This window comes from Panicum hallii, chromosome 4 (assembly GCF_002211085.1).
Source record: "Panicum hallii strain FIL2 chromosome 4, PHallii_v3.1, whole genome shotgun sequence".
NCBI classification, from domain to species: Eukaryota; Viridiplantae; Streptophyta; class Magnoliopsida; order Poales; family Poaceae; genus Panicum; species Panicum hallii.
Window position 1 is genome coordinate 6117707 of NC_038045.1, and position 27656 is coordinate 6145362.

At 43.6% G+C, this 27656-nt stretch overlaps 2 protein-coding genes across 4 annotated transcripts; one reads left to right on the forward strand and one right to left on the reverse strand.

Annotated features, from left to right (window-relative positions):
• Positions 1-1326: 1326 nt before the first annotated feature.
• LOC112890710 (cyclin-dependent kinase 12) lies at positions 1327-6884 on the reverse strand. Its single transcript, XM_025957561.1, has 8 exons — positions 6530-6884; positions 5665-5711; positions 4900-5057; positions 4236-4413; positions 3581-3883; positions 3348-3425; positions 2438-2917; positions 1327-2028 (listed from the first exon to the last, which is right to left on the reverse strand). Exons 1-8 carry the CDS (start codon positions 6747-6749, stop codon positions 1591-1593), a joined length of 1902 nt encoding a protein of 633 aa, XP_025813346.1. The 5' UTR covers positions 6750-6884; the 3' UTR covers positions 1327-1590.
• Positions 6885-23966: 17082 nt separating this feature from the next.
• Positions 23967-27654, forward strand: LOC112889174 (protein WVD2-like 5). 3 transcript variants are annotated; one of them, XM_025955660.1, is made up of 8 exons: positions 23967-24123; positions 24304-24628; positions 24723-24905; positions 25037-25098; positions 25661-25817; positions 25908-25979; positions 26081-26191; positions 26973-27654. In XM_025955660.1, exons 2-8 carry the CDS (start codon positions 24404-24406, stop codon positions 27309-27311), a joined length of 1149 nt encoding a protein of 382 aa, XP_025811445.1. In that variant the 5' UTR covers positions 23967-24123; positions 24304-24403; the 3' UTR covers positions 27312-27654. The 3 variants fall into 3 exon arrangements, with proteins under 3 accessions (XP_025811445.1, XP_025811448.1, XP_025811446.1); XM_025955663.1 differs by having other exon boundaries at positions 23982-24123; positions 24301-24628; XM_025955661.1 differs by lacking the exon at positions 23967-24123 and having other exon boundaries at positions 24255-24628.
• The last annotated feature ends 2 nt before the right edge of the window (positions 27655-27656 follow it).

The following is a 27656-nucleotide window of genomic DNA, read 5'->3' on the forward strand; positions in this document are numbered from 1 at the left end:
GTGACCGGGGTCGTCGCCCCCCGCGCGCTCCGATCAGCTGCGGCATGGGTCGCGCCGGGGTTCCGTCGTGCCCGTGGCGATCGGGGCCCGCCGGGGAAAGCGACGCTGGATCCCCCCTGTGGTTACGAGAAAGATGCAAGGAATCATTACACATTTACTCGATAATAACGTGTCATGTCAGTCGGTGAGGACGCGTTCTTCCTTCCTTCCTCCTACTGGAATGCAGTGGCCAATAGAAGCTTGAGGCCAAATCGTGGCCGTTGATTGGTAGGTCGGCGAGACCTCTTAATCGGGTGATTTGACGCCTCCCTCCACCACAATCGTACCTGCAGTGTTGGGACAACGATAATGAACGGACGGGATATTCTTCCCCGTTCTTCAGGTCCCCATCGCAACCGACGGTGATGGGCGTCGCCTCGCCTACTTTTTCCTTCACATACCACCTGCTACTTCCGTCGCGGCTAGGGTGTTCATATAAAGTATTTTTTAAAAAAGACAATTGTTTAACAAACAGTTGTCTAATAATTATAAAATATATGGGAGAAGGAAAATTTGGGAGCCAGGCCAAAATAACGGTCGACGCGTGGGCCCCACTGTGCGTCATGATCCACACGGCGTAGCACCTGGCTACGTGTATGGCACTGGGGTTGCGTTCCGCCACGCGTTCGGTTTGCGATACAGGCTGTCTCGAGCGATATCCTCCAAATCCTATCCTCTACATCCTTTATTTACAGAATTCTCTACAAGATTCTCTCCTCTATATCTCATTTCTCTCCAACAACGTTCTCTAAATCTCGTTCTCTATACATTAAATCCTATATTAGAAACGTATTTTGTTCCAAATTTTTGTACGTACGTATTTATCATACCTCAAACGCTATGGACATATTTTATTTTTATTTAATTCAGTGTTTGAAACGTAAAGAAAAAATAGAGAAGAGGAGAGAGAATCTCTATATATAGAGAAAATCTGTAGCGTTCTCTATTTTAAAGGACCATTTAGAGAATTTAAAGAATGCTGCTGGAGCAATAGAGAATGAAATCTTCCTCTACAGAGCACAGAACCTCGAGACAGTCTCAGCCCAGGCGGCTCCAGCCTGTGGCCTGGCGGGCCCAACGACGATGCAATCAGGCAGCCACGGCAGCATCAACCGGCCAGCTCTCAGCCTCTCATGGCTGGGACTCGACTCCGTGCTCCCTTTTGGTCATCAAAAATCCGCTGGTGCAGGCGTGCGTCAAAATGCGCAGGATCAGACGCGGCTTCAGCGGAGAAAGCACCGTCTTTTCAGACAGATTGTATCAGCAGCGACACTTGGCAAAAGCAAAAGAGCCAAAAAGGATGATCAGGCTTTACGGACTTCCGTTCACATTCAGATATGAAAGCATCTGGATCGTAGACCGGCTAGACTGGTGCACGATGACACGGGCAGGATGGTGCCAGCCACCATGAATATGAAAAAAAAAAAATTGAATGTCCCAGCCGAGCTATTGTCCTCGATAGTAGTGCGTTCCAACTTGTCTTTCATCGGAACATCGAAACTAGAAATCGTGATAGAATTCGGATCCACAGGCATGACGTCTACCAAAAATTCAAAAACAAACCGCATCTTTGCCAGCTATGTCGAAACACAGCTCTCGCTTTTCATCAGACCCAAATTTGAAGGTTGGGACTGATCCATCTGCGCCAAGAGAACTGCTTGTGGAGTCGAAGGAGAAAACGAGCTTGTTTGTCGTTGAGCCGAAGCTGAACTTGGGAATATCTTCGATAGTGACTGGTAGGGTCCTTGGTGGTGAAGCCAGCGTTGGTGTAGGTGGTGGCTCAAAGAGAGAACTTGGGGGTTTAGGAACAGGGAAAGTGAAGGTGAAACCTTTGCTAGTACTTTTATCCGAGACCTCAGCAGCTGAGATGGATGTCAAGTCTGATTCCAAAGGTTGCTGAGAAGTGCGTGTTTCAGGAACCTCTGAGTTAGCGCCACTGCTCTGAATTTTTTGACTTGACTCTTCCACACTGGGGCTGCTTGGAGGTACCTGAACATACACAAGGTAAAACATAACTGATTAGAGGAGTATCTTTAATTTGACGCTACCAGAAATCTGGTTTAACAAATCCAATCCGAAGTGAATAACTGATGTATGATAGCAGCAGAGAACAAACTTGGATAATTGATCAGATCAGGACAAAATGAAAAAAGAAGTCTTCGTTTTGCATTGCACTGCCACAACTAAAATTGGTTTAGTATAATATTCCATACTCCATAGAACACATTTTCAGTGATTCAGTAGTGTACACATCCAATTGACTTTGTTTAAATAAGATTCAGAGTAGATATTGGCCGTAAACGGCTAAAAATCTTTCATTACACTAAACATGTACATTTAGGGAAACAGCAGTGGCAGTAGATTATGCTAAAAAAGCAAACAGGAGTACAGGACATACCTTTTTTGCATCTGCAGTCTCCAAATTAGTTGTACCACTCTCGTTAATGCCACTCTGTCTATGACCCATACCAATACTGAAATCAGGCCCTTTAAACTGTCTATTGGTGGCAACGGAAGAAGCATTTCTCTTTGCTAAAGTCTGTCTTAGCTCTAATGGCTTTAATGTAGGGGAGGGAATAGTTCTGTCAAGATGCTGAAGTATTTTGAAAGCTGTTTCGCTTGACTTTGGATGAACAGATACCGAAGCACCTCTGGAGATGTTATCTACAGCCAAAGCACGCCGAGAAGCTGCTCTGCTTTCTATGGTGCCTTTGCCATCAGGCTCTTGCAGGTTGAATGCAATATTCTTTTTAGCAGCAGAACCTTCTCTTGGAAAGAAGGAAGTAGTAGACCCGAAAACATCAATCTGTCCTCTGGAAGATGATGGTGATTGCACCATACTGCCACTTGTTGATGCCAGTTTATCCTCTAGTATTGTCTACAAATTAAATAAGAATATTAGAACAAAAGGCACAGATGGGCATACATCATCTTTACAGTGGAAAAGTTCTCATGTGACAGCACATTAAGCTCTATACATACATAACACACAATGTTACAACTCATTTTTCAGTTGTGGGTCACTGTTCAAAGTTTTTGTAGAGCAAGGATTACAGGAATTATTTATATTGAATGTACTCTTTTTTTTGTTTATGAATGCACTTATGCTTGACAACCTTTCAAACATAGAACGATATCACCCAATCCCATACAAGGATGGAATGATTAGTAATTGCAAACTTGCACAAATAGTTCCAACAACAGCTATGTAGGCTTTGATCTGCCCAAGGTTTCTTGTTTTCATGAAGCAAAAGAGACAGGGATGTATCATGGTAACAGTAAAATACACAAAAAATAATTATTCATACCTTACTTCCAACAGAAAAAGGAGTTGAAAATTGTGACTGTCCAGAAGAGTTATTGTAGGTGTCACCATGCCTACTGTTCTGTAATTACAAAACAAATAAGCATTAATGTTATAGTTCCCAAAGGTGACATTTGAATGCTCCTATTTTAGTGATAGACGCAGCTAATGACAAAAAGATGCATGGCGGAGCTTGGTATAGAAATCAATTGCAATATAAGAAGATCAATTTACAACCTTAATAGATCTCCGAAATACAGAGCCATTATAAGGCGTGCGAGAGAGAGGCTGAGGCAGAGTCCTTCCTTTATTGCTTTGTGGTGTAAGATAATTGGGATAATCTTGGACAACTGAACCAGGCCAGCGTACTGAAGAATCAGTAGCTACTTTACGGAAAAGTTTTGATGTGGAATTCTCAGTCTCAACTCCATGACTCAAAGCTCTGAATTTCCGCTTCTGAGACTCATGTACAGAGGCTGAGGTCTGTGCTTCCATAAAGGCTTTTGCAATTTCAATTGGTGAACAACCAATATTAAGCACCTATAATGCCAATAAAAGCATAAGATCAGATAATACAAAGAATCAAACAGAAATGAAGGATTAACATAGTATTGCTTAAGCACAGTGCATAAATTATGGTTATGCACACTCTTGCAATCTGTTAATACGCAAAAGAAGAGATTAAAATGTTTGAATCACAATGTATTTTGAAAATTGTAGCATACTTCAGAAAACTATTACTCAGCTACAAACATAATTGAACTTCAAAAGCATGTAGACAGAATTCACATCCCATAGAAATTACAAAGGCAACAAGATCGACAGGTGCATACAAACATCTTCTGTACAGATAAATAATCACGGGGCTATTGCGCAGTTGTGCCATTCTTACATTTGATGGTGGAAGGGCATCAGTACCCCAAGATGACTGAGGATCAATCAATTTTGCAGGTGTTGAAAATGGAGTGGTTTCAAAAACCTTTGATGTAGATCCTGGAGCTCTCTGGTCTTCAAAACTAAGATCAGGGGTCCTTGACCGCATGATCTCTATTAGATGTTCTGTCTCATCCCTGTAACACCAAAGAGGATAGCAGGCATCAGAAATCCCCAACTTAAATAAACAACAGACTCAAGTCAAAAACCAGATAACCACCAACTATAGTCTGCTAAGGAGATAAATATTTCATATGATGTGTGATCACTACAGTAGTCCAGGTCCAGTTATGGAGATCAATGGAAAGAAGAAAAGATAAATGGAAATGATACGACATTCACAACTAACACAAAATACTTTGTTGTAATATCCTTTGCCAACACTAACTGCACCAAGTACGTATATATATATTAAAAAAAATGTGCCAAGTATTTGTTGGTAATCACCCAACTCAGATCCCCACTAAACCACTGCGCCCTCCTTTTCCCCCCTAAGGGTTTTCCTTTTTTTTAAAAAAGCTAATCCTAGTGATTTCTATGGAAGTATATTATTTCAATAAGCCTACTAAAACAGAGGGAGTATTACATCACGGTCAAAGCTCAGAAGGTGCAGAAAAACCTGCCTAGTAAAATGTCTCTGGTTGATCATATTTTCGATGTCAGCAAGCCCATTGCCATGACTTGGATGTCTGTCACCTTCCAGAAGCAGATTGGATTTATTGCTCATATGCATTGCTGGCCCAACAACTGCAGCATTGGTGTTTGGTTCTGTGGATTGTCTCTGCAGTTTACTTTTACACAGTAAGAAACCAAAAGACACCATGCACTAACAGGTACATCTTGATTGAAATGAAATGGAGAATGCATAGGCAAACAAGGTACATAGCTGACAACTGATCTTGCAGTTCACAAGTAATGCACAAAATGCAAAAGAGAACAGGGTCATCGATCATAATCCTTCTAGCTCCAACAGTATATGGACTTGGAAAGAATAAAGTATTTAAGTTATGAAAGTACAGCATGTGGAGTAGGAAACCTAGGTATCATTGTAATAGCAGCTAAAGTGTGCCTTCTACACAATGAGCCAACATACATCAGCAATATGATCTAGTTTTTTCAACATCTAACGGTCTAAGCTAGAGAAGGAAGCTCAATTGGGTATCTTCTTGTACTAACTGTTTTCAAGTGCCAAGGGCATAATGATCGACCATAAACTGCATGAACAGAAGTTATCTAGCATGATTACATTTGACTCTGACAGCTGCAGCATTTTATTTGAGGTAATGTAGTACCAATTTATTCTAAAGGGTAGACTCCATAGATTGAAAATCATACTTTTACAAATCAGGAGAAAGAAATTATTATTCTCAAGAGAAGAAACTGCTTACTTCAGGAATTGCATCCAGTGATTCACGATGAACCTCTAGATTATTGTCTGCAAACATTTGAAACAACAGTAAGAGATCCACATGAAACATCGAGGTGCAGGTTAAATGGAACCCTTTTTGCACTAACTCATACGATCGTAACTTCATAGCTACATCAAAATTTATAACAGGGATACAAATGTGAGAGCTACTGAGAAGACTAATCACCTACAGGCTACAATGGAGAACAAAAATAAGGACGGCTTCATATATAAATTTAATAAAATATTATAATATGTGATCGTTTAAACTACTCTTGATACTCCATGACCCTACAATAGGGTTGGTCATCAGTATGGCCTCACACCAAGAACAACGAATTGGAACCCCAAGTTGACTAGACAACAACTATTATGCCCGTTCCAAAAGAGTAAACTTATAAGCCACACAATCAAAACCACCTTGAGCAATACGAAACTCAAAATTAGTAGTAATAATCAGGTTACATAGCAAAAGAGCTCAATTAAGTAGTGTCAGTTGATAGACCTTTGTCACACTTGATCAAGAGCCAACTAGCAGATTCAGCAGGGCAGACATTAGATAACCCTTCAGTACAAGCCCGCCACATCGAACCCTAGGTTGGAGCATTGAGACAAGGCGACAGTGGAAATAGCACGAGCGCTTAACCCTTAACCCTAGATAGAACAACGCCAATCTCATGAACAAAACGCGAACCGCGGTGATCCTATTCCACCAATGGCGACAAACTCGGTAGCAGAATAGGCAAAACGTCGCAGATTTTCCCCATTTCGAAATCCTCTTCGGAAAACGGGCAGCAGCCGTCATCAGGGAGGCGCGGGACAGCGAGGGCAGCGAGGGGAATCACCAGCGGGGGCGCCGTCGCGAGGCATGGCGGGGAAGATCCTCGAAGCCACGGGGAGCCTGGGGAGCCACCGGCGGGGGCCGCCCCCGTAGGGCGACGCGCGGTGCATCCCGCGGCGCGCCGGCCGCCTCGACGGGCCCCCAGCGCCGCCAGTATCCTCCTCCGCGGCCTCGGCGGCCGCCGCCGCAGCAGCCGGAGACTGCCAACGGCGCGAGTCCATCATTCTCGCTTCCCGCTTCGCCGGCGCTCTGCTCCGCGCTCCCCGCTTTGGCCTCGCTCTCGCTCCAGTTTTGCGCAGCGCATGTGCGTGTGCGTGCGGCGGCGCGGCGACTGGGTTAAGAGCGGCGACGGCCCCAAAGGGCCCCAAATGCACACGCTGTATGGCCAGTTTGTTCACAAGGACTTTAGTCCCGTATCAAACGATAATTTTATCATTTGGAGTATTAAATAAAATATATTTTTATATATAGTTGCTAATTCGGGAGATAAATTTAATAAACCTAACTAATTCATAATTTGCTACAAGTAACCATCTACTAATCATGGACTAGTATATCTCATTATATTCATCTTGCGAATTAGCCTATGAGTTCTGCAATTAGTTTTAAAATTATACTTTATTTAATATTTTTAAATGATAAGATTCTCTAAGATGCGACAGAGGGTTTAACCCTCCCTATGTAGTCTAGGAGTAGAGTAGAGGGGGATAGAGCTCGTGCTGCAGCTGCTTCTTCCTGTTGAATTTGAAGTTTTGAATACCATCAGTAGAAATCATATTATTGCAAAATATGACATGAAGATGTGTACAGGGGAATTTGTGACATGCAGGACCTCAGCTTTGGGGAACACCAAATAATGATAGTATGTGCGCTATGACGTCAACTGCTTTCTGAGCCCACAAGACAATAAATTAGTCCGCTCACATTCGCGAGATAATGTTATCGGTGGCCACAGGTAGCGGCGTATAGTAGTAAAGGCATCCTTCATTAGTGTCTAGTGGTATTTAGTTTCAACGCGATAGACGCGACCGCGGCGCACTCCAATGGCGGAACTCGCTTAGGCTGACTCCAGCGGCGTCCAGTAAAGGGTCCGGTTCTCTATTAACAGAGGCTACTGTAGCACCGTATCGCTCCATCGGTATTCTCCAAAGCGTGCGGTAAAATAGAGGACATCGCCTGCGTCCCGCACAGACGAAGGCACTACCGGCGTCCTCCATCGCGCTCGCCCTCCAGCGCATCTCCACGCGCGCGGGCTGCGGGGCGCGCGGGGCGCGGCAGGGGCGGCGGGGCGCGGGGCGGGCGACGGTGGTGCGGCGCGGGGCGGAGGAGGGGCGGAGCAGGGGCGACGGCGGGGCGGCGCGGGAGGGGCGACGCCGGGGCGGCGGGGCGCGGGGCGGGCGACGGCGGTGCGGCGCGGGGCGGAGCAGGGGCGGCGGGGGCGGGGCGCGGTGGGGCGGAGCAGGGGTGGAGGAGGGGCGGCGGGGCGGGGCGGGGCGCGGTGGGGCGGAGCAGGGGTGGAGGAGGGGCGGCGGGGGCGGAGGAGGGGCGGCGGGGCGGGGCGCGGTGGGGCGGCGGGGCGCGGCGGAGGGGCGCGGGAGGCACGGCGGTTGCGGCTTGGGGAAAGGGGAGTTGGAAGAAAAGGATAGAAAATTGAGATCGTGGGGTATAGAAGATGGAAATAGAGGATGTTGTTGGAGTTAAGTTTGGTATAGAGAATGAAGTTGATATGGAGGATGGATATAGGGGATAGAATTTGGAGGATATCGCTGGAGACAGCCTTAGGCCTCCTCCAATGGCAGCGTTAGAGCGATCTTAGTCAGCATCGAGCTCAATAAACCATGTGGAATTGATCCTTGAATCTGCATCTAACGCCAGCAGCATTTACCATCACCACCACCATTTGCTTGACTTAGATAAGCCTGGCTGCTAGAGGACTCTGTTTGGTAGGAGGACTTGCATTGTATACGGTTACCTCTCGTAGACTGGTGACTTCACCTCACCTTCGCCTCTCCCTCACCCCTCTCTTTCCTCTCTAGCTCCGGGAGGTACCTCGCTCGCCGACGTACAAATCCGAGGGGTCGGGCGCGCGTCCTTGTCGACGGACGCGTGCAGGTTGTCGTAATTGATCAACACACCAAAATTCCTGATTTTATTTTTTAGATGGATCTTGCAGTTTGATTAAGGTAGTCAGTTTATGTTTTCGTTTTTGGTATTTTCCCAGTCGTTTATTCTTTTTTACCTTCGCCACTGCCAATTTTGATTGGGATAACACCATGGCAAGTCTAATAAATTTGGCAATTTTGAAACGTGCAGCTTATCAAACATTGATCGACTGAGCAAAACTCCTGATTTATTTTTTGATGGATCTGGCAATTTGATTAAGGTTCAGTACATCCAAGAATAGAAACATAAGGCTAATGAAAACATGCAAGGGGGCACTGACAAAATCACATTATTGTGAAGCATTATTAGGGCCATTTTCCAAGAAAACGAAATGTGAAGCCACCGAATAGCCCAGGCAACAAAACAGACCAGGGTTTGGGGACGAATAATCTGATTCTGTCTTGAATTTAACTAGAATCAATCTTCTCTGAGTACTACACTGATTATAACATGACCATATCATCAAACATAGGAAGCAGCGTAACATGAACCGCTGTTTGGAATAGTTGCCATTACTCTACTTTGCCAACATGACAATTAGTGGTCATTGACCAGCACGATCACTTGCGCGCCTCAGCCTTCCTCTCTTCTTTGGCTGCCAACATTAGCAAGTGTCAGCATGTAATGCCATGGAGCATTCAATCAAGATTTCGGTACGAGTTAGGACTGTTATAAATCATGCAAGAACAATGAATGGTGTGAGGTTGCTGATATAGCTATGTGGGTTTACATTGAATTAAGTGCGTGCATTATGAAAGAATGTCAGTGACAGCTTAACAGAAGAAAATGGCAGAGACACAGGGAATAATAGAGTGAATTTTCATTGAAAGCTGCTGAGGACAAATATCTAGACATGAGCCTTCTAATCTCATAAGGTGGCCTAAGCTTGTTCCTAACAGGCAAAAATAGCCAAGGGACATACGAGCTTTGTCCTCTTCACGCTTCTTTGCAGCTTCTGCTATTTGTCGACGAATTAAACCAAGGCGCTCTGTGTTTGCAAAAGGGTGGAAAGTATAAGTAAAAGTTCAGACCGCTCGCAATATCATGGAATCGTCGGCGAGCGGCGGGCTACCTTGTCAATCGGGTGGCGGCCTGGCGGCCTGGCTGCTGGCCTACGGGCAGTGGAGCAACACATCTTGGAGCTCGGCATCACTCCGGAGATCTCGATGATCCTCCGCTGAGCGCTACGGCGGACGGGAGGGAAAACAGAGCGGCGGCAGTTTCTCAACCCGTCTGCCGAGTTTTTTTAAAAAAAAGGGTTTAAAAAAATTCTAAAAAGGGGTGTCGGTTGGAAAAAATTGGAAAAATAGGTACCTTCCGCCCGTTGATCTGGCGGAAGGCGTGGAGCCGGGGACCTCCCGCCCATCCAGCGGGCGGGAGGTTCCAAAACTATTAAGAGGCCCCTCCCGAGGGTCTCTTTGCGAATAAAAAAAGTTTCTTATTCGCGAAAAGACCCCTGAGGCATCCCGCCCGACCAGTGGGCAGGAGGCATCCGTCAGGCGGGAGGTGCCCACCTCTTATTTTTTTGTTATTTTTTGTTGGAATTTATGTTTTACAAACTATTTAAAATCCATACTTTTTTCAAATACAAGATTTATTTGCCATACTCTTTTGTATACATAAAAAAATTTAGTTCAATTTTACGAAGAAGATTACGGTATCTAAAATGCGTATGAAGATGGTTAAGTGAAAACATTTTGTAACGTAGAATCCAAATATTATGATAGTACGATATATGAAGCCATTAAAAATAAAATAGTATGATCTGTTAAGAGTCAATGCGGCAAATATTACAAATACATATAATGGTCTATTAAAATTACAAATACACATCCAGGTCTGATACAAACTCAATGCAACAAATATTACACATGAGCAAACAACGTTCAAATAAAATTACAACTAAACAATGCCTGATGTCGTAGTAGCACTCGATCGTCGACGTCTCCCACTCCTTGATGCAACCGGAGGTCTTCCATCTGTAGCATCACCTGTAGAGCCAGCTTCAACAGAACTGGACCCAGCATCATTGTTTGGACAACATTTATATGTGTGTCCACTCTGATTGCATGCACTGCAGCGCTGTATCCTCGGACGAATCTCTGACTCATTCATGTCATTACGAATACGCCATGTCTGACGGCGTTCTCTCTTAACCCGATCTGTTCTCGGGTCTGAAATATATATCACAGAATTCGCTGTCTCAGTGAACGATCCAACCATACGGAAACCATAGATCTCATACTGACAGGTGCTGGCAATTGTCTCCTTTCTGAAGTAATGGGAAACATATATATCGACAGAATGTCGAATATCCGCACAAGCAGCCATTACATGAGAACAAGGTATGTGCAGCAACTTTGGCCTCATGCATGAGCAACAACAAGTTCCATCAAACTTGAGGATGCACTCCTTTACAGGAGTTTGACGTCTCATGCCACGTCGTACTCTGTCTATGGGAGCTACCTCAAACTTGAGCTCCTGTGTACCACATTGCCGCACATGGTGTAGCTGGGCGCTAGCTGCCTTCTTAGTCATATATTATGTCATCATTCTTAAATAATATCTGTCAGGATCTTGCATGTATGCTTGATTTTTAGTGAACCGATACCTAAAGTAATCGGTACACCCGCGGACGATGAATTCCACAATTGCAACCAGCGGAAGCCCACGAACACCTCGCAGCACCCAATTGTAAACCTTGGCGAAGTTGGTGGTCATTATGCGTACCTTGCACCATCAGTATCGTAAAGCAACGCCCACTTCTCTTTCGGTTCATTCTCAATCCATTCAGAAAAAATTTTCACCGCTGACCTAGATCTTCTGCGAGTACGTGCAGTATCTGTTGGCAAAGGATATAAAGCCTCTGCTTCATCCTGTGCAGGTCTGGATTTTTCTGCGTCCTCGCTTCTTTTCTTCCCGGTTAGTTCATCAAGTTTCTGCCACTGCTTGTTAAATTTTTGTTGATTTGTTTCCTTGCATAGCCTCTTGAACATATCCATAAGGTGCTTATTCTTGAATTGCCTGAAAAAGTTTGCACCGATGTGTCTCATGCACCACCTACTGCGAATATCACGCCACTTGGGCGGCTCTTCGGTCTCCACACACCCCTCCTGCAAATCTAGTATTGCCCTTAGTATGCCGGCGTGACGATCATGAATGAGGCAGACATCTTCCCTATCTCGAACGACTGCAAGCTTAACTCGTTCCAGGAACCAGTACCAACTGTCTGTGTTCTCACTCTCAACAAAAGCAAAAGTAACCGGAAGCAATTGATTGTTTCCATCCACTCCAATAGCTGTCAGCATTTGCAATCTATACTTTCCTATGAGAAAGGTCCCATCGATGCACAGGAGAGGCCGGCAGTGTTGGAATGCGTTAATGCATGGAACCAAGCTGAAAAAGACCCGCTGCAATATGTAGGGCGGACCTTCTCCTCTATCTAGACTTTTCAGGTTATAATTGCTTTCAGGATTTCTCTTACATAGGACGGCCAGCAATCGAGGAATATTATCATATGCAGCCTCGAACGTCCCAAACCTCATCTCCAACACCTTCTGTTTTGCACTCCACGCCTTGCTGTACAAGATGGTATACTTGTACTTTTTCTGAATATGCCTGATAATAGACTTTGGTTCAAATGACATGTTCTCTGCTATCATCCCGTACATCTCATTTGCGATGTATTGCGATGTAAGGTTGCGATGAGTCTTCTGCACTCCCGACAAATGACAAGTGTGCTGAGTGACAATTGAGCAATCCTAATAATCTTTCCATTTACCCTTATAGGCATGCACCCGCCACGGACAGTCCTCCTTCATACATACCACATCGTACTTACGAGACTTGCACTTGACTGTTTTGAACTCTCGCATAAGAAAGAGAGAGATACCAACACTGAACAGCTTCCTTCACCTCATCAATTGAGTGGTACCTCGCACCCTAGACAATTTCATTCTCCCTACAATCCCAAGGCACACTGGATCCCTCATCTACGACAAGATGACTGAAGTCGCAGCTTACTCATTCTTCAGGCACATCCTCGTCATCATCAGACGAATCGGCATTCATTGCTTCATCCAATTCACGTTCTTCGTCTTGCAGCTGTTCAACAATAAGGGGTATGTTCTCTCCCTCATCAGCCACGCATTGAGGTGTTGCGGTGCCACCTGCCTTAATTTTTGGCTCCTCAACCTCTTCATCAACATTTTCATCCCCTGGAGCAGCTTCAATATTTATCAAAGGGTTCTGGTGCACACTGACAAGGAGTACCAGTGGCCATTGCTAATGACTTGCATTTTGCAGAATAAATTAACCAGTCCTCGTTGCTTGCAAGTGGCCTCAGCTCCCAGATCAAAGCGTGAGTGGTACGATTTATGACGCACTGAACACTCACAGTGTGTGTCTCCTGATTAATTCTTAATCCGCTCATTAACCAGTTGCACAGGGATTCAAATATCCTCTCGTGCGGTCTGATAATTTCTCTGACCGCACAGTTGAATTCACTTAAATCTATCTCATTCGGCCTATAAATCACATTTCCTTCTCTGTAATATATACTGAAAATACCCTTTTCGGAAGACATATCTGTCAATCATTAATAAACTAGTTATACTACATATTAATACACAACGACCCTAAATTTCAGCGATTCCCATATTATATTTTCCAGATTCTAAACTATTCAGAATATAAATTATACTAAAAATAATTGAAAATACTAAAAACTATTCAAAACATAACTAGCCTAAGAAATATTTCCTAGATTATAGTTATTTTCAAGTAATTATACGACTAGCATGAGAATATACCTCCAAATCGGCGTGTGAACAGGGCTTCGCCGCTTCCTCTTCTTTCTTCCTCTCCTTCCTTTCTTTTTTTCCTGGTTTTTTGCTGAATAAAATTGAAATTTAGGGGCAGGTGGGGGCTTATATAAGCGGGGGGGGGGACCTCCTGCCCGCCCAACGGGCGGGATGCCCCTCGGCAGAACCTCCCCCCCCCCCCGTTGGGCGGGCGGGACGCCCCCGGGGCCGCGTCAGGGGCCTCTTCGCGAATAAGAAAAATTTCTTATTCGCGAAGAGACCCTTGGGAGGGGCCTGGAAATAGTTTTGGAACCTCCCGCCCTCTGGTTGGGCGAGAGATCCCCGGCCCCATGCCTTCCGCCCGTTGATCGGGCGGGAGGTACCCATTTTCCGAAATTTTGCCAATCGGCACCCTTTTTTCGAATTTAAATTTTTTAACCCTTTTTTAAAACAAATCCTATCACTCTTTCAGAGGAGGGCCTTGCTACTGTACTCCCTCCATCCTCTGCACGTGTTTGACACCGCACGTCGGGGTGGGTTGGGTTGGGTTGGCCCGGAAGTCAGACAGACATCCTATCACTCTTTTAGAGGAAGGCCTTGCTACTGTATACATTATAAAATTATTATTTAAGGATTTAAAATTTATCTTAAAATAAATCTAGTTTGAGAATTTAATATTTATTCTAAAATAAGTGTAGCTTGAGGATTCAAAATTTATCCTAAAATAAATGCAGTTCTCGCTTTCTAATACAAGTTTATCTCTACGTCTCCCCTCCTCTGCCTCACCTCGTTGGCATTATATCTGTTTTGGTTTATTTTGGAACGGAGGACTATTACCTAAATGATTTAGACCCATCGGTTTTAATATTTTTCTCCCAGCATACCCATTCCGTCCGTCTAGAAGCACCCGCGCGCCCGCGATCATGTCGCGCATTTATCGGCGCAGCAAAACCGAGTACCCACGGATCCGCTCCCCACCTGCGTCTCCGGCGGCTGCGTCTGCCCCTGGCAACTGGAACAAAGCGCCATGATCTTTCTGTTGCTGCTTCAACACTGCTCTTCCCTGCTCGGAGTGCAAGATGCTGTGTCCGGCGTCTGCTCGATGGGTCAAATAATCAAATGTGTCCAATGCCCAATGGCAATGCCATGTTCGTAACGTGCGTGCGTAGAGGCAGGCGCAGAGGGACGAGCACTCGTCATGGTCGCGGCGTCGGGGTCGGTCGTGATGCGTCGTGCATACGGACGCGGGGGTCGCTGTTTCTGAACGGTTGTTTGATCTAGAAATATTTTTCGCAATTTTTTGAATCATAAGATATATAAATAAACATTTGATCTATTACCTACCTCTCAAGAGGTAATATTTCATCATATCCGCCTAGATCTACTTAAATGGACGGTCCACAGTTATTTCGAAGTACCGTAACAAACTCCATCAGAAAATCTATCAGACGGTGTTGGGTTCGGTTGGAGTCTGCAGCAACAAGTGTATGGGTGGCTCGGCTTCGAGCGTTATCTCGCTTGCCGGCTGATCTCGGTGGAGCATTGGAGAATGGAGATATGAGCTCACAGTGTTCAGATCATGGGAGGTCGATCGGACGCGATCATCGTGTGTGTGTGTGTGTGTGTGTGTTTGACACAATTTTTTTCTTTTGCAATCATCGTATTTTGGAAACGGGGCAACAGGTAGTCGCATGATTAAATTAACCATCTTCCAGGCTTATCATTGAGGAGGAGGAAGAGATTAATTTTATCATAATAAAACTGGGTGCATATACAGTGTTTACAGCACTAGGAAACTGCCATCGTGAGCTATACAGATCCATTTTATCCAGTTTCACCCAATCCGGTGCATTACAATTAGGGTATGTCTCCTTGTTAGGTGACTTAGATTCTGCTTTCATGTAAGTCACTTTTTTGAGCCATTGGATGGGCATCCAACGCACACAGTACAAATCTGTAAGTTTTCAGGTGAATTATACTTTGCATTCGCGTAAGTCACTGTCCTAGCCGTTGGATTGGAACATTTTTTTTTCTGAAGGTGGAACATTTTTATTGTGATGTGGAACAATTGTTCCACCTTCATAAAATTTTGTTCCATCACCAGTACAGATCTATAAGTTTTCGGGTGACTTATATTTTGCATTCGCGTAAGTCACTGTTCTTGGCTGTTGGATTGGAACAATTTTTTTTGAAAGTGGAGCAATCGACTTACACAAATACAAAATCTAAGTCATCTTAAAACGAGTAAATCTGCTACAATTAACGCTATGGCTTGCCTATGGAAGTATGGCATGAAATTATGCAAAGGAAGTATAATGAATTTCATTCATGAACTAAAACTCATTCATAAACTAAAACCAGTTTATTTAGATGATATGGCAGCCTTAGAAACCGTCCCATAGAACTCAGAGAATGGATGGCAAGCTCACCTTTTAATTTGCATTGTGTTCCACAAGTGTACTTAATTAAGGGCAAGCTAGCTACTAACTTGTTCACATTGCGACGATGGAGGAAAGCAAAGGGAAAACAACGGGGCACGTCCACTTGCCTTTTTTTGTCCAAAACGTGATAAAACAACACGTGCATGCAGTGCACCCAAAGTGACGTGGATGGACTACGACGTGTACCTGACTTATATGGAATTGCTAGCAGTTATATAAAATTCTATGTTAGATATCCGGGAGCAGAAGAGACAGAGCTAAAATGAAAAGTCAGAAAGTTGACCACCAACCACATCAGCACCGTCTTCGCCGGGGCTCCAATCGAGCTCGTCGCGCCGCCACCAGGATCAACTTCTAACTCGGTGGACTCTGCATCCGAGTTGATCAGCAATGCGATTCTGATTCTTGTGCGGGCATCTCGAAGGCATACCGGGAGGCTACGAGCTATTGGTCAATTGTACATTCGCATGCAAGTTGCTGATTCTCTCGTACCCCCCGATGGAGCGGCAAACAACTCCAACATGCACTGCAGCACTGACCCGCCGGCGCCGCCGCCGACCTCTTGTTCGTCTCCAGCTCACGCCGATGTGTCGTTGCCAACGCTGACTACTCGGACTCGACTTCAGCTTGCACCGCAACTCCGACGTGACTACTCATCTCGACTAGACGGATCTCAAAACTACTCGGCGATGAATTCCGTATGATTAATAACCAGTCGGAATCTTTCCCGTCTAGTTGGATTCATCGATAAATCGTCCACGAATTTTAGCTAAGTCACTTATACCTTCCCGACTTAGACTTGTTCTCCTCAAGATCGGCTACTTATCTATGTACGTATCTCGATGTGCATGAAACCCTCCAGAGCTACACTTTGCCGCCAACTTTTTGCGCGACATACATTCTCTTTATCGCAATGTCGACTACTTATTTCTGCACGTTATTCTCTTTTTCAGGTCGCTAATCAATCAAGTAGCAAATGTCTTAATCCGTGAAATCTTGGATCTTCAATCATAACCTAAACGACTCATACACGTTATGAGCGAAGGTTAGAACGGACCAGGTGATTAAATGTAAAAGGTGGACTACTCGAGAGATATAACTGAACTAAACAAGAGCTTGGCACAACAAATTTATTTTTAAACCGCATAAAATTTGGAATCTCTGCATTATGCTGCATAATATATGCATTGTTTTTTTCCAGATCGAGCTTCGGCAACAACTCTCCAAGCCGCTCGGCACCCTATGACGGTTTCACTAGCTCCCTTGCTTCAGGGCTGGACGCCAATAAACTACTCAACATGGCTGCTGCGGCTCACCTGGTTGTAAGCTCGAGGGCTGGACGGCTCAAAACTACTCAGAAGACTCACAAAAGAACCTAATTTAAGAGGCTTTTGAGGATTTATTTTGATTGTTTAACCATTATTTCAGGGATTTTGTCTCGAAATAAGGGGTTTTTCAAATTTTAACCTAGAGGTCTAATCTAACCATTAAATTATTCTAAGACGCATGCCACGTTCTTTTGACTCTTTTTCCAAATTATGGATTTGGTTCAAAGGCTCGGGGCTGCGGGACACGTGTCATCAGCGACTTATTTTTTAAATTTATTTGAAAGACAAATAAGATTCAAGATTTAAATTGGACTCTTAACCTGATTCTTCGATTTAACCTAAGATTCGGGGCTATTCCATATGAAGTGCAATTTTCATCACAACCTATATATGAAGATTATTTTTCTGAAAGATTTAAAACCTACTCGGGCAAGAGCACTTCGCAGCCTCAATGCAGCCAGAAAAGTACTCGGGAAGATACATTCTAGGCAAAGTTCAGAAGAACTTGAAGATGACTCCAGAAGTATTCGGAAGCATGCACTACTTAGCTACCAAAATCTTGGAGGCTTGTCAGGAATAGATGTCTAGGTACCCGCAAAGAAAAAGAAGTCGGACTTATACTAGGATTTTTGTGTAATCCTACTAGGAATCTACCTTGTAATTCTAGCCTTGTAACCTACTAGTAACCCGTACCTGGGATATATAAAGGAGGGCAGGGTACCTAGATCAGTAGTCGTGAAAGGATCTCGGTGATGCCTAGAGAGTGGAGTGTAAATAGGTGTACCTGAAATTAAATATGCAAGAACTTCCAACACTGAACTTAAACTTCCGACAAAACTAAATTTCTTATATGAAATTCAAAATTAAACTTGAAACTGCAGCACCTAGCTGAATCAAAAGTTGTACAATGATACTAGAAGACTTCTGCAGATGATTTTTGCAAACACACCAACTTAAGTACGTAGATCGGCACAAAACAAACTATAGGTCACTAGTAACTAAATAAATGCAATAATCACAGGATACAAGAGAGTTGTTCCCAAAGTTCACTTCTACCGAGGAAGCTACGTCTCCATTAAGGAGCTCACAAAGAGCCGGATCTTCCACTAACTCTTTACCTCACTTAATCAACCACAAACGAGAATTGAGTGACTTACTATGAAATCCACAAAGGATAGGGTAATACAAACTCGCGGGGCGCACACACATGAGAGGACGCTCCACGGGTGACGCCAAACCGTGTAAAAGCAAGCTTCAAGAGTAACAAACACGAATCGAAGGATGCGAACGCTTCAAGTGCTCTTGAGATGAATTTGGCTGCCCTTTCACGTAAAAGGTTGAGTCTCACACTTCAATCTTGCTTACACCCAAGCCCTAACTCAAATCAACTAAAGGATTAGCTCAAATAGGGATTGGGGAGGAGTAGTAAATGCTCTTGGAGGCGTTTGTATTGGGTCAGGTCAGCAGCTAATGAAGGAGGGGCTGAGGGGTATAAATACCCAAACCCCAAAAAATTAGACGTTAGTGCACTGGTTAAGTGATTGTGGTAACTTCCGACACAGGGTCGGAACTTTCAACCATTTAAAATCAGCTGGCCGAGGACCCATTGTCAGAAGAACCCAGCTACTTCCGACAAGTGTCAGAACTTCGGATACAGGGTCGGAACTTCCGACACACATTGAAATAGTCAGAAAACTAGGTGCACAAGTGTGCGATTTTGTATCTCTCCTTGATGGTTAGTATCTCAGATAAGCACTTTGACACCTTCATGCTATCCATTTGCATCCCTCTTAATAGTACGGTGTTTCCTAAACTCAAATTTAAAATATAAAATAAATAAAAATCTTCTTTCATAGCAAATTTGGCATCTTATCTTGCTCTTTTTCATTTTATTGGATTTTAACCTGTCCATAACTCGATAAACACATTAGCTTCTTAAATTTGTATGTCATCAACACCAAAATCCACTTAGGAGGTCAATTGCACTTTCAAGTCTCAATAGAGAAACACATCTAAACGCAGGGCGCAATATACAGTACCCCAAACAGGACGTAGGGCATTACTAGGGATGAAAACAAAAATGGTATTTTCCGATTTTCAAGAATCGTTTTCAAGATTTTTTCAACTTTTAAGGCTAAACGAAAATGAAAATATTTATCAGAAAATCAAAAATGAAAATGATAGAAAAATATGGAAATGAAAACGAAAATGATTTGAGCTTCTTCCGATAGTTTTCGAGATATATCGTATTTTCAAGCTATTCTACCATATTTTACCGATAGAAATACCGTATTCATGTATAATACCAGCACACCCCGCTATCTATATTTTTAGAATATCATATCTGTATTTTTAGAGAGTCATGACTCATTTATCCTAACTATAAATCACAATCTAGTGACCTGAATTCATGGGACTATAGATAGTTCCTTGGACGGTGGGATTAATATCTAAATTTTTAATACTATAAAATGAGATACATGTCATGGATGGATGGATACTTGGATTAATATCTTAACCATCAGTACTTGTGTATGGAATGTGTCAAGTCATATGGTTAGCATTGTGGTTTATGATTTAATATATTTATCGTTTTTCAAAATATCGTTTCGACCATTATCGATGCATTCTCGATCCTATATTTTCGTTTCTGAAATTACCGTAATACTGATGCCGTTTTTCGCTTTCGATAATATTGAATCGTTTTCGTTTCCGATGAAAAACTATGAAAGTGAAAGTGATGAAGCCTTTCGCCGATCGTTTCCAATCGTTTTCAGCCCTAGGCATTACGCTACTCTAGCGGCCCGAACCTCACTATCTATGTCTTGTGTCCTTACTTTTACCATTAAGCTCCAGGTTCGGCGATCCCCCCACCGGAGAATCTACTACCTTGGGTATCCCCTCGGTAGCTTAGCGGATAAAACACCAACAATTTCCATAGGCGAGTTCCTTTGTCTCATAGGCCTTGTTCGCAGTCTGCTGCGGGCTCGTGTTGATGCTCTCCTTGACTTTGTAGAAGTAATATTTTTTAGAATCGACTGACTAGATTTTGTTGGTCCTATGCTAACGTGTTAGTTATGTGGGGGATGGTAAATGGTATTATAATGGATGAAAATGCACACAAATTGTACAATATTTCATATGATACAAATTCCGGCCTCTGCTCTAACATTGTGTAAATTTCGATCTGTTTTTGACAACTCACCTAAAAGTAAGAGTTAGGGAAGAAGGGAGGTGCAAAGGCCAAATCACCTAATAAAAGGAAGAGCCCTGGGACAAAGAGCGGTGGAACTTCACCCAACCTAGATGATCGTCAGAGCTTCACCCAACCTATATGCCTTCCCGTAGCAATGTATAAGCATATTTGCTCTTTTGTTATAAATACTAGCAAATATGCCCTTTCGTTGCTACGGGTGATACTATGGAGCATTTATTAATGTTATGTACTTAAATATCATCATGACATAATTAAATTTCACATGACAACATCTCGTTCAAAATCATTTCAAATAAGATTTTGACCTCTAATACTTCTTAACACTTTCGTACATGCCATCCATCCTCCTTTCAAAAATCTCCCCGCCATCCTTCACGGTGCTGGCTGTCGCGACCTTGAGCTTAATAATGACGAGGGTGCCAACCATATTAGCATGCGTGCTCGTCCCGACATTGTGGTCTGATGAGCGAGCCAACCCTTCTTTTGCTTGCAATCGCTCGCTGATGGTGCACCGGTTTTCTTGCGTGGCTACCTTGTGATGTATGGCTACTGTATGAAGGCCGCCTCCACATCGGTGGCGCGCTCTACTTCACCCTACTCATGCTCTTTTCCTTCCCCTCTTGCTACTCATCTGTCTATGAAGAAGATCAGGCGGCCTCGATTCCAAGTCGTAGTAGACTACAATCTAGATTTGAACTCCGTCTACTTTTATTTTTTATCTTATGAGAAGTTTAATGACCAAAAATTATTAACAAACTAAGGAAACAGTCCGTACTTTATGATGGGGTTAAGTACTACGGGTACCCCTAAGCACGGCCTTCGAAGGTCTAAGCAGGAATTGGCTAGACGCTACTAGGCGGCTCGGCCCGCCAGGGTGAGGGCGCAGCCAGCGTCAGCATGCACGACAACAAGGGAATGCGCCACGACCCAACAGCGGCCAAGCTTGAGGCACGTGACTGCATGGGTCGGGAGGCCCGAGCCAAACCTGGGAAGGGGCCTGACCTCAAGATCTCCTGGGAAAGGCGCGAGGCAGCATTAACTCTGCTGGATTCGACAAGATGTGCATGCGCACCCCTCGCCTGACAGCCAAGTTAGGGGCGCCCCCTGCGGATCGGGGGACCGGCGGGAGCACCCCCGGTCAACCGGGCCATCATGACATCGCGACCGGCGCAGACGCCAGCCAGCTCGACGGGACAGTTCGTACCAGGTCACCCTCCGCCGTCAAGTGTAGGGCGAGGCAGGCGCGCCGAGCTAGTGGGCCCGCCGCAAGACCCAGCAGCAACGATGGACCATCACGAGGGAGGTTGGCCTTGCCAATTAGACAAGAGGCCCGCCCTTCGCGCATCAGGATGGGCATGCCACAAGGATGACGACGCCATCCCCTGCCACGAGGAGGGCGAACAGGACCAAGGATGTGTTAGGCGGCGCCGCGGACCGGACAGATAGGACTTGGCTTCGGGAAGGGCAGGGCACGTTCAACCGAGGGCCCCGGATGAGACACGTGTAGGATAGACGATCCTTCCCTGGGACACATACCCCGGGGGCGAGGCACCCACTCTCTTGCGCATTGTGGCCCAGCCCACCAGATATATAAGACGGAGCTGGACCTTCTCTCACTCTCTCTCTCGAACTCGATACATGCACGCCCCGCTTGCAAGCGCCCCGTCGTAAGCTTCCAGCATTCGAATGTGAGGAACACGAAGAACAGGGGCGAAGCCAGACGAGAAAGCTGTCAGGTCGGATGCATTAAATACTAGGGTCGGCCACATGGATGAACAATGTTAAACAGTGATTTTCCATTGATTTTGACAAATTTTATCGGGATCCGGTGACCCTGGTGACTGCTTTGAGCTCCGCACCTTACGAAGAACACCACCCCATACTGGATGTAGGGCATTCGCTCAAACCAGTCTAAATTTTTGCCTTTGATTGTTAGCCATCAAACCATAGAGAAGCGCGGCGCAAATTACTAGTCGGTGGTCAAAACACCGCCGCTTTAAAAATAGGTAGAAATATTATTTGAAATGTTAGAAACCCATATTTAATAAAATTGTATGATAAAAGTTAGTATAATATAACTTTCTATACTCTATTTCAAGAACATATTTATTTTATTGCAAAGCACTATGCTAAAAAAGATCAATGCAACAAGATATTTGGTGGATCATAAGACTTTAACTTTTCCAATATTTTCAATACAATAGGTCGAAACATCATCTATTATAAGCCCTAAATCAGACAACTGCTCTAAACATCGTATCATTATTTTTATTAGTCGTATTTTTTAAGCTACCGTCTAAGGGCTGTTTGTTTGAGCTACAGTTTTTTGGAGCTTTTCTCAAAAGTTGTTGTTGGCTTTTTGCTTCTAAAAAGCCAATAATAGCTTTTAGATGATACTTTTAAATTTTTGGGCTTAAAAAGCTAAAAAACTTAGAAAACTAAGCTTTTCGCCGTTCCATATAAACTCAGTTTTCTGAGCTTTTGGCTTTCCGGAAGCTGTGCGAGAAGTTCGTTGTTTGTTTGAGCTTCTGGCTTTTCACGCTGAAAGCTGCCTAGAAGCTGAAACAAATCGAGCCTAAAGTTGAGTTGAAGATGATAGACGGTTCCCAACTTGTTTGTTAGATATAAATTTTTGTAAATATTTGACCTTGAATTTTGTTGATTAATATTTATATGCAATGTTATTTTCTCACCTTATTGGCTAAAGTTTTATGTTGTGTGTACCTATGTAAGATTTGGACCAGCAGCCAATACTGAAAGATTGGCCCATTAAGATAATGATTGGAGGAGCCCAATTTATTTGGTATAACATGTTTATGTAGCTAAATAGAGCATTATTAATAAGATGATCAACTATTTTTATTATTTTACCTATTATTTTAAAAGAAAAGGATAGGAGTACAGAAAAAGAGAACGAGAGGTAAAGCTGATTTATACTACTGACTTGCTGAGCATTCACGTTTCATCTCTATCCCTCGATAGGGTTATCAGAAAAGCTCGAGACTCACGAGCTATTTAAATCTAACTTGCTAAAAATTTAATCCCAGCTAAGCTGTACTAGGAATCAAACCGAGTTTGGATCTAACCCGGAGCTTGCGAGCTCCAACAATCTGAGATCGAGCTCAAACATTTCTGTTTGCATGGCACATGTATATATATCCTACTATCTCTATTAAATTTTATACCATCCAAAGTTAAAATAATAGCCGGAGGCTAGAGTCTTCCATTAACTAGCCAACTGTCGTGCCTTACAAGTTAAAATAGGTATAAAATAATAAAACTAAATATTTAGATATATTTCTCTTTCTATTTATTTATCAAATTAAATTCATCCTCCCGTACAAGCATCCCCTCATCTACGTCAATGTTGCTGGCGTGGAGTCGGGAACATGACTCGATCGACCTCGGCTCGAGATGCCCCACCCTGAGGTGGCAGGCTCGCTCGAGCTCGGCTCGTTGACAGCCCTCCCGCTCTGGGCTCGGGGCTCAGGTTCTCTGTTTATTAAACCTTTCCCTTCTCTCGGACTCCCTCCTGTCTCCTCCGTCCTCCCTTTGCTCTTCCTTCCCTGGCGGCGACGACTGGGCGAGCGGCGGCGCCATTTGTCACGTCTTCGCCCATCCCTTTGCCGGCGACGAGCATCCTCCAGGTATGCCCGCCCCTTCTCTTTCCTTCTGCTGTGCGAGACGGAGCACTCCAAACCCTAACAAAACTATTTATTCGGATCTGAATCCAGTTACAATGTATTACCTACTAACTTCGATTTCGTTTGCAAAACATGTCCTATGCTGGGTCCGCCCCTGATGCGGATTCATTTGCTGACCAGTAGAGCATGATCCTGCGGTGAGCGCGGATAGCTCGTGCAAGCTGCTGGCTTGGGAGTTCTCTTGGTAATCTGCTCCAGAGAAATCCTGAGGCAATAGCGTGAAATGGATGCGAGCCCGGAGGTTGCTGATGCTATTGGTGCAATGAGCATTGACAATGGGGCGATGGGGAAGTTGCCGCCCAGTGATGTTGTAGAGGGGCATGGAGAAGAACACGATGCGCTGGCTGATGGAGCTCATTCGGGTGAGAGTGAGGTGATCAACCCATCTGAAGAGGTGGAACTGGAAGCCACCTCACCATCTCAGGACATAAAGCCCTGTATTCTTGAGGTAAGGGTTTGCCATGTTTACTTATTGCCGGTGCTGATATCTTCAATCAATGATCTGGGGACAGTTACATTTCTGGCATTTTCATGTGTTCCAGGACAGTCAAAGCCATTCACCAAAGGTTTTTAGATCTCAGCGACAGAGCCCTCGAGGCGGAGATAAGAGTCAAGCTAGGAAAAGCTCTCCTAGTCCTTATCCTAAGGCACCCATCGCACGAGTTTCTGATCCGGATCTTGTCGATAGCTCTTCAAGCAATGGTGATGCTAGTGTCAGTAAAAAAGTGAGACCATTTTTTGTTTTGACTCATGATATTCATACCTATATTTTGTAGTGCCTACATTCATAACTGCTGCTATACTGCTTGTAGTTTGCAGTTTGATCTCATACATATTTGTTGATGTCTACATTCAGAAGGCCGAAAAGAGCAGTTTTCGCCCAGTTGCCAAGGAGAGCTCATCACTTGAGGACTCTAAGTAAGCTAATTGTTTTTCATTGTGTACTTTGTGTCTCTGTTTTCTGAATCTGGACTCATAGTCTTTGCTCTGAGCATGCAATTAAGCAAGGCCTGTTAATTACCCAGATTTCCTTGAGTATGACAAGGCTATGTATTATTAGTACATTAAGTTTGCTAGTGTTTTTTTTTGCAATGTAAGATGAGTACGTGATTTAATGCATCGTTTGAAGTACCTGCTCCGTCAAATATGCAGAGTTTTTTCCCCTTAGGAGTTGAGATCCTCTTATTTCTTCGAACAGTTAGTGTTGTTTGCGCCACAAACATTTTAGCTACAGATATTATCCTTAATTTGTTCATATGTTGGCACTTGCCATTGTGGAAACCACCGTTCACTTGACTGAGTTCTGTAATGCCAAGTGTTAACATTAGTTTCTACACAAGTTTCTCTGTCTCTAGATGTCTGTTTCAAACCAAGACATACCTTACATATTATTTTTTTCTCTGTAAATTTATTCTTTTACCGAGCACACTTAGATATTAAAAGAGTTTCTTACAATATCATGTGATTCATTCCGATCCAGAGAGAAGAAGAAAACTCAGAAGCCATCAAACCAATGTTCTGTCAAAAAGGATATTGAAGAAGAATCAAATGAAAGTATAAAACCTCAAAGGGTTGGCAGCACTCCTTCTTATGGCTTTAGTTTTAAGTGTGATGAGAGAGCTGAAAAAAGAAGAGAGGTAATTCATTATTAGTTAAGGTTGTGCTGGTTTTAGTTTCAGAACATATGGGTATAATTCCTTTACTTACACATTTCTGCAATGATATAGTTCTACTCGAAGCTTGAGGAGAAGATTCATGCACAGGAACTAGAGAAAAGCAACTTGCAGGCAAAATCAAAGGTTCATGTCCATATTCTATTTTCATGGAACTATGTATATGACATTACACAATGCTACATAGAATACATTGTTATCTTTATCTGTTTGTTATTACTGTGCAGGAAGCTGAAGAAGCAGAACTCAAAATGCTTAGAAAAAGTTTAAATTTCAAGGCAGCACCGATGCCTAGCTTTTACAAGGAACCACCTCCTCCCAAGGTTGAGTTGAAGAAGGTAATTGTGTTCCCCTACCCATGGCTAACTTTCTTCTTCTTTCCCCTCACAGTGAATTCCTGGTCCCAGAGATATGCTAAATCTAAATGATGAAACATTTTAGTTTATTGCTAAAGTGGAAAACAGTTTTTGCACTAAAGATGCACCCTGAAAAGACTATTGATTTGCTAAAAATTTCTGTCTGTTAAGAGCTAACATCATGTCTAAAAATTTGCTAACTCTTCAATTCAGTTTACCATCATGGTGAACTGAAAACATTGATCTTGGTATAATACCCTTCAACATGTTAACGAAGGAGCCTCATATTTATTTTTACTCTATTGACTAGTAAACAAAAGAACTTTGACGTTCTTCTATTCAAATATAAAGATATCAAATTTCGTGATATCTAACGTCCAATTACACAGTCTTGCCTATACATTGCTTAAGAAATTGAGGACGTAGTTTCTCCAATTACACTTTGCACACCTGAATATATATTTTCTGTAGCTTGTCTTTCTTTGGGTCATTTTGTGTATTAGGTTTGTACCCTAATATGTAGTTCTTTGCTTGATTATTTGCAAGTTCATAATCCATACTTTGTGAAGCAGTAAGCCATTTGGAAAAGTGTGCCAACAATTATGAGGTTTCAAATGCCTATTCTGAACTTGTGTTCACTAGATGGTTGGTTTTGATTTACAATAACGTCTATATAGGACTTTAATTTGGCAGTATGTTATCAGGTATAAGGTTACTATTCCTAACTTCAGAAGGATGCTACATTATTTTATTTTGATCTTAGATCCCTACAACAAGACCTAGATCACCAAAGCTTGGCCGCTCCAAGAACACAACCTCCACAGGCACAGAAGGAAAGACAAATCCTCCAGTCCGTTCAGCTCGTCTGAGCCTCGATGAAAGGGCATCCTTAAATGGTGTCAAAAAAGCACCCACTGCAAATGCAGTGAAGAAGCCCCAACGCAAATCTCTCCCTAAATTGCCATCAGAGCAAACGGCTAAAGTTGATGTCGCAGCGCCTCTTTCATCCAGAGAAGAGCTAGAAAACAAGTCATCAACTGATCTTGTTCGAGAGCCAATCCGTGCTCAAGTTACTCCTGATGAACCTGGACTCTCTGGTTAGACGAAACTTATCAAGTCGACTCCAATGAAATGGGAGGGCTGTGCCCCAGCTTCGTTTATTACATTTTGCTATTTCTGCAGTAAACTGCTGGCTGGTATTATGTACTAAATTAGTCTCATCCCCAGGAGTTTGAAGAATGGCAAGTGACCCCCTGTACTGCTTGTCTTAGTTTACGTTCACATACGAGGCATTTGTAGTTGGCAATAATTTCATATGATTGTCCTATTTCTTGGGCTAGATCTTGCTCCAAATAAATCTCTTAGCCATCCTCTCCTCCCCCTCAAACCCGAGCTGTGACTCCTCACATCAATTCTGTGGATGTTTGATTTCTGCCTCTGATGAACT

Excerpts from the sequence above, each read along its gene's own strand:
- LOC112890710 (XM_025957561.1), bottom strand. The coding sequence starts at position 6,749 with ATGATGGACTCGCGCCGTTGGCAGTCTCCGGCTGCTGCGGCGGCGGCC. Across the intron at positions 5,712-6,529 it reads TCGCGACGGCGCCCCCGCTG|ACAATAATCTAGAGGTTCAT; the intron begins GTGATTCCCCTC and ends AAATGTTTGCAG. Across the intron at positions 2,918-3,347 it reads CTTTTTCTGTTGGAAGTAAG|ACAATACTAGAGGATAAACT; the intron begins GTATGAATAATT and ends TTTAATTTGTAG.
- LOC112889174 (XM_025955660.1), top strand. The coding sequence starts at position 24,404 with ATGGATGCGAGCCCGGAGGTTGCTGATGCTATTGGTGCAATGAGCATT. Across the intron at positions 25,980-26,080 it reads ACTTGCAGGCAAAATCAAAG|GAAGCTGAAGAAGCAGAACT; the intron begins GTTCATGTCCAT and ends ATTACTGTGCAG. Across the intron at positions 26,192-26,972 it reads CCAAGGTTGAGTTGAAGAAG|ATCCCTACAACAAGACCTAG; the intron begins GTAATTGTGTTC and ends TTTTGATCTTAG.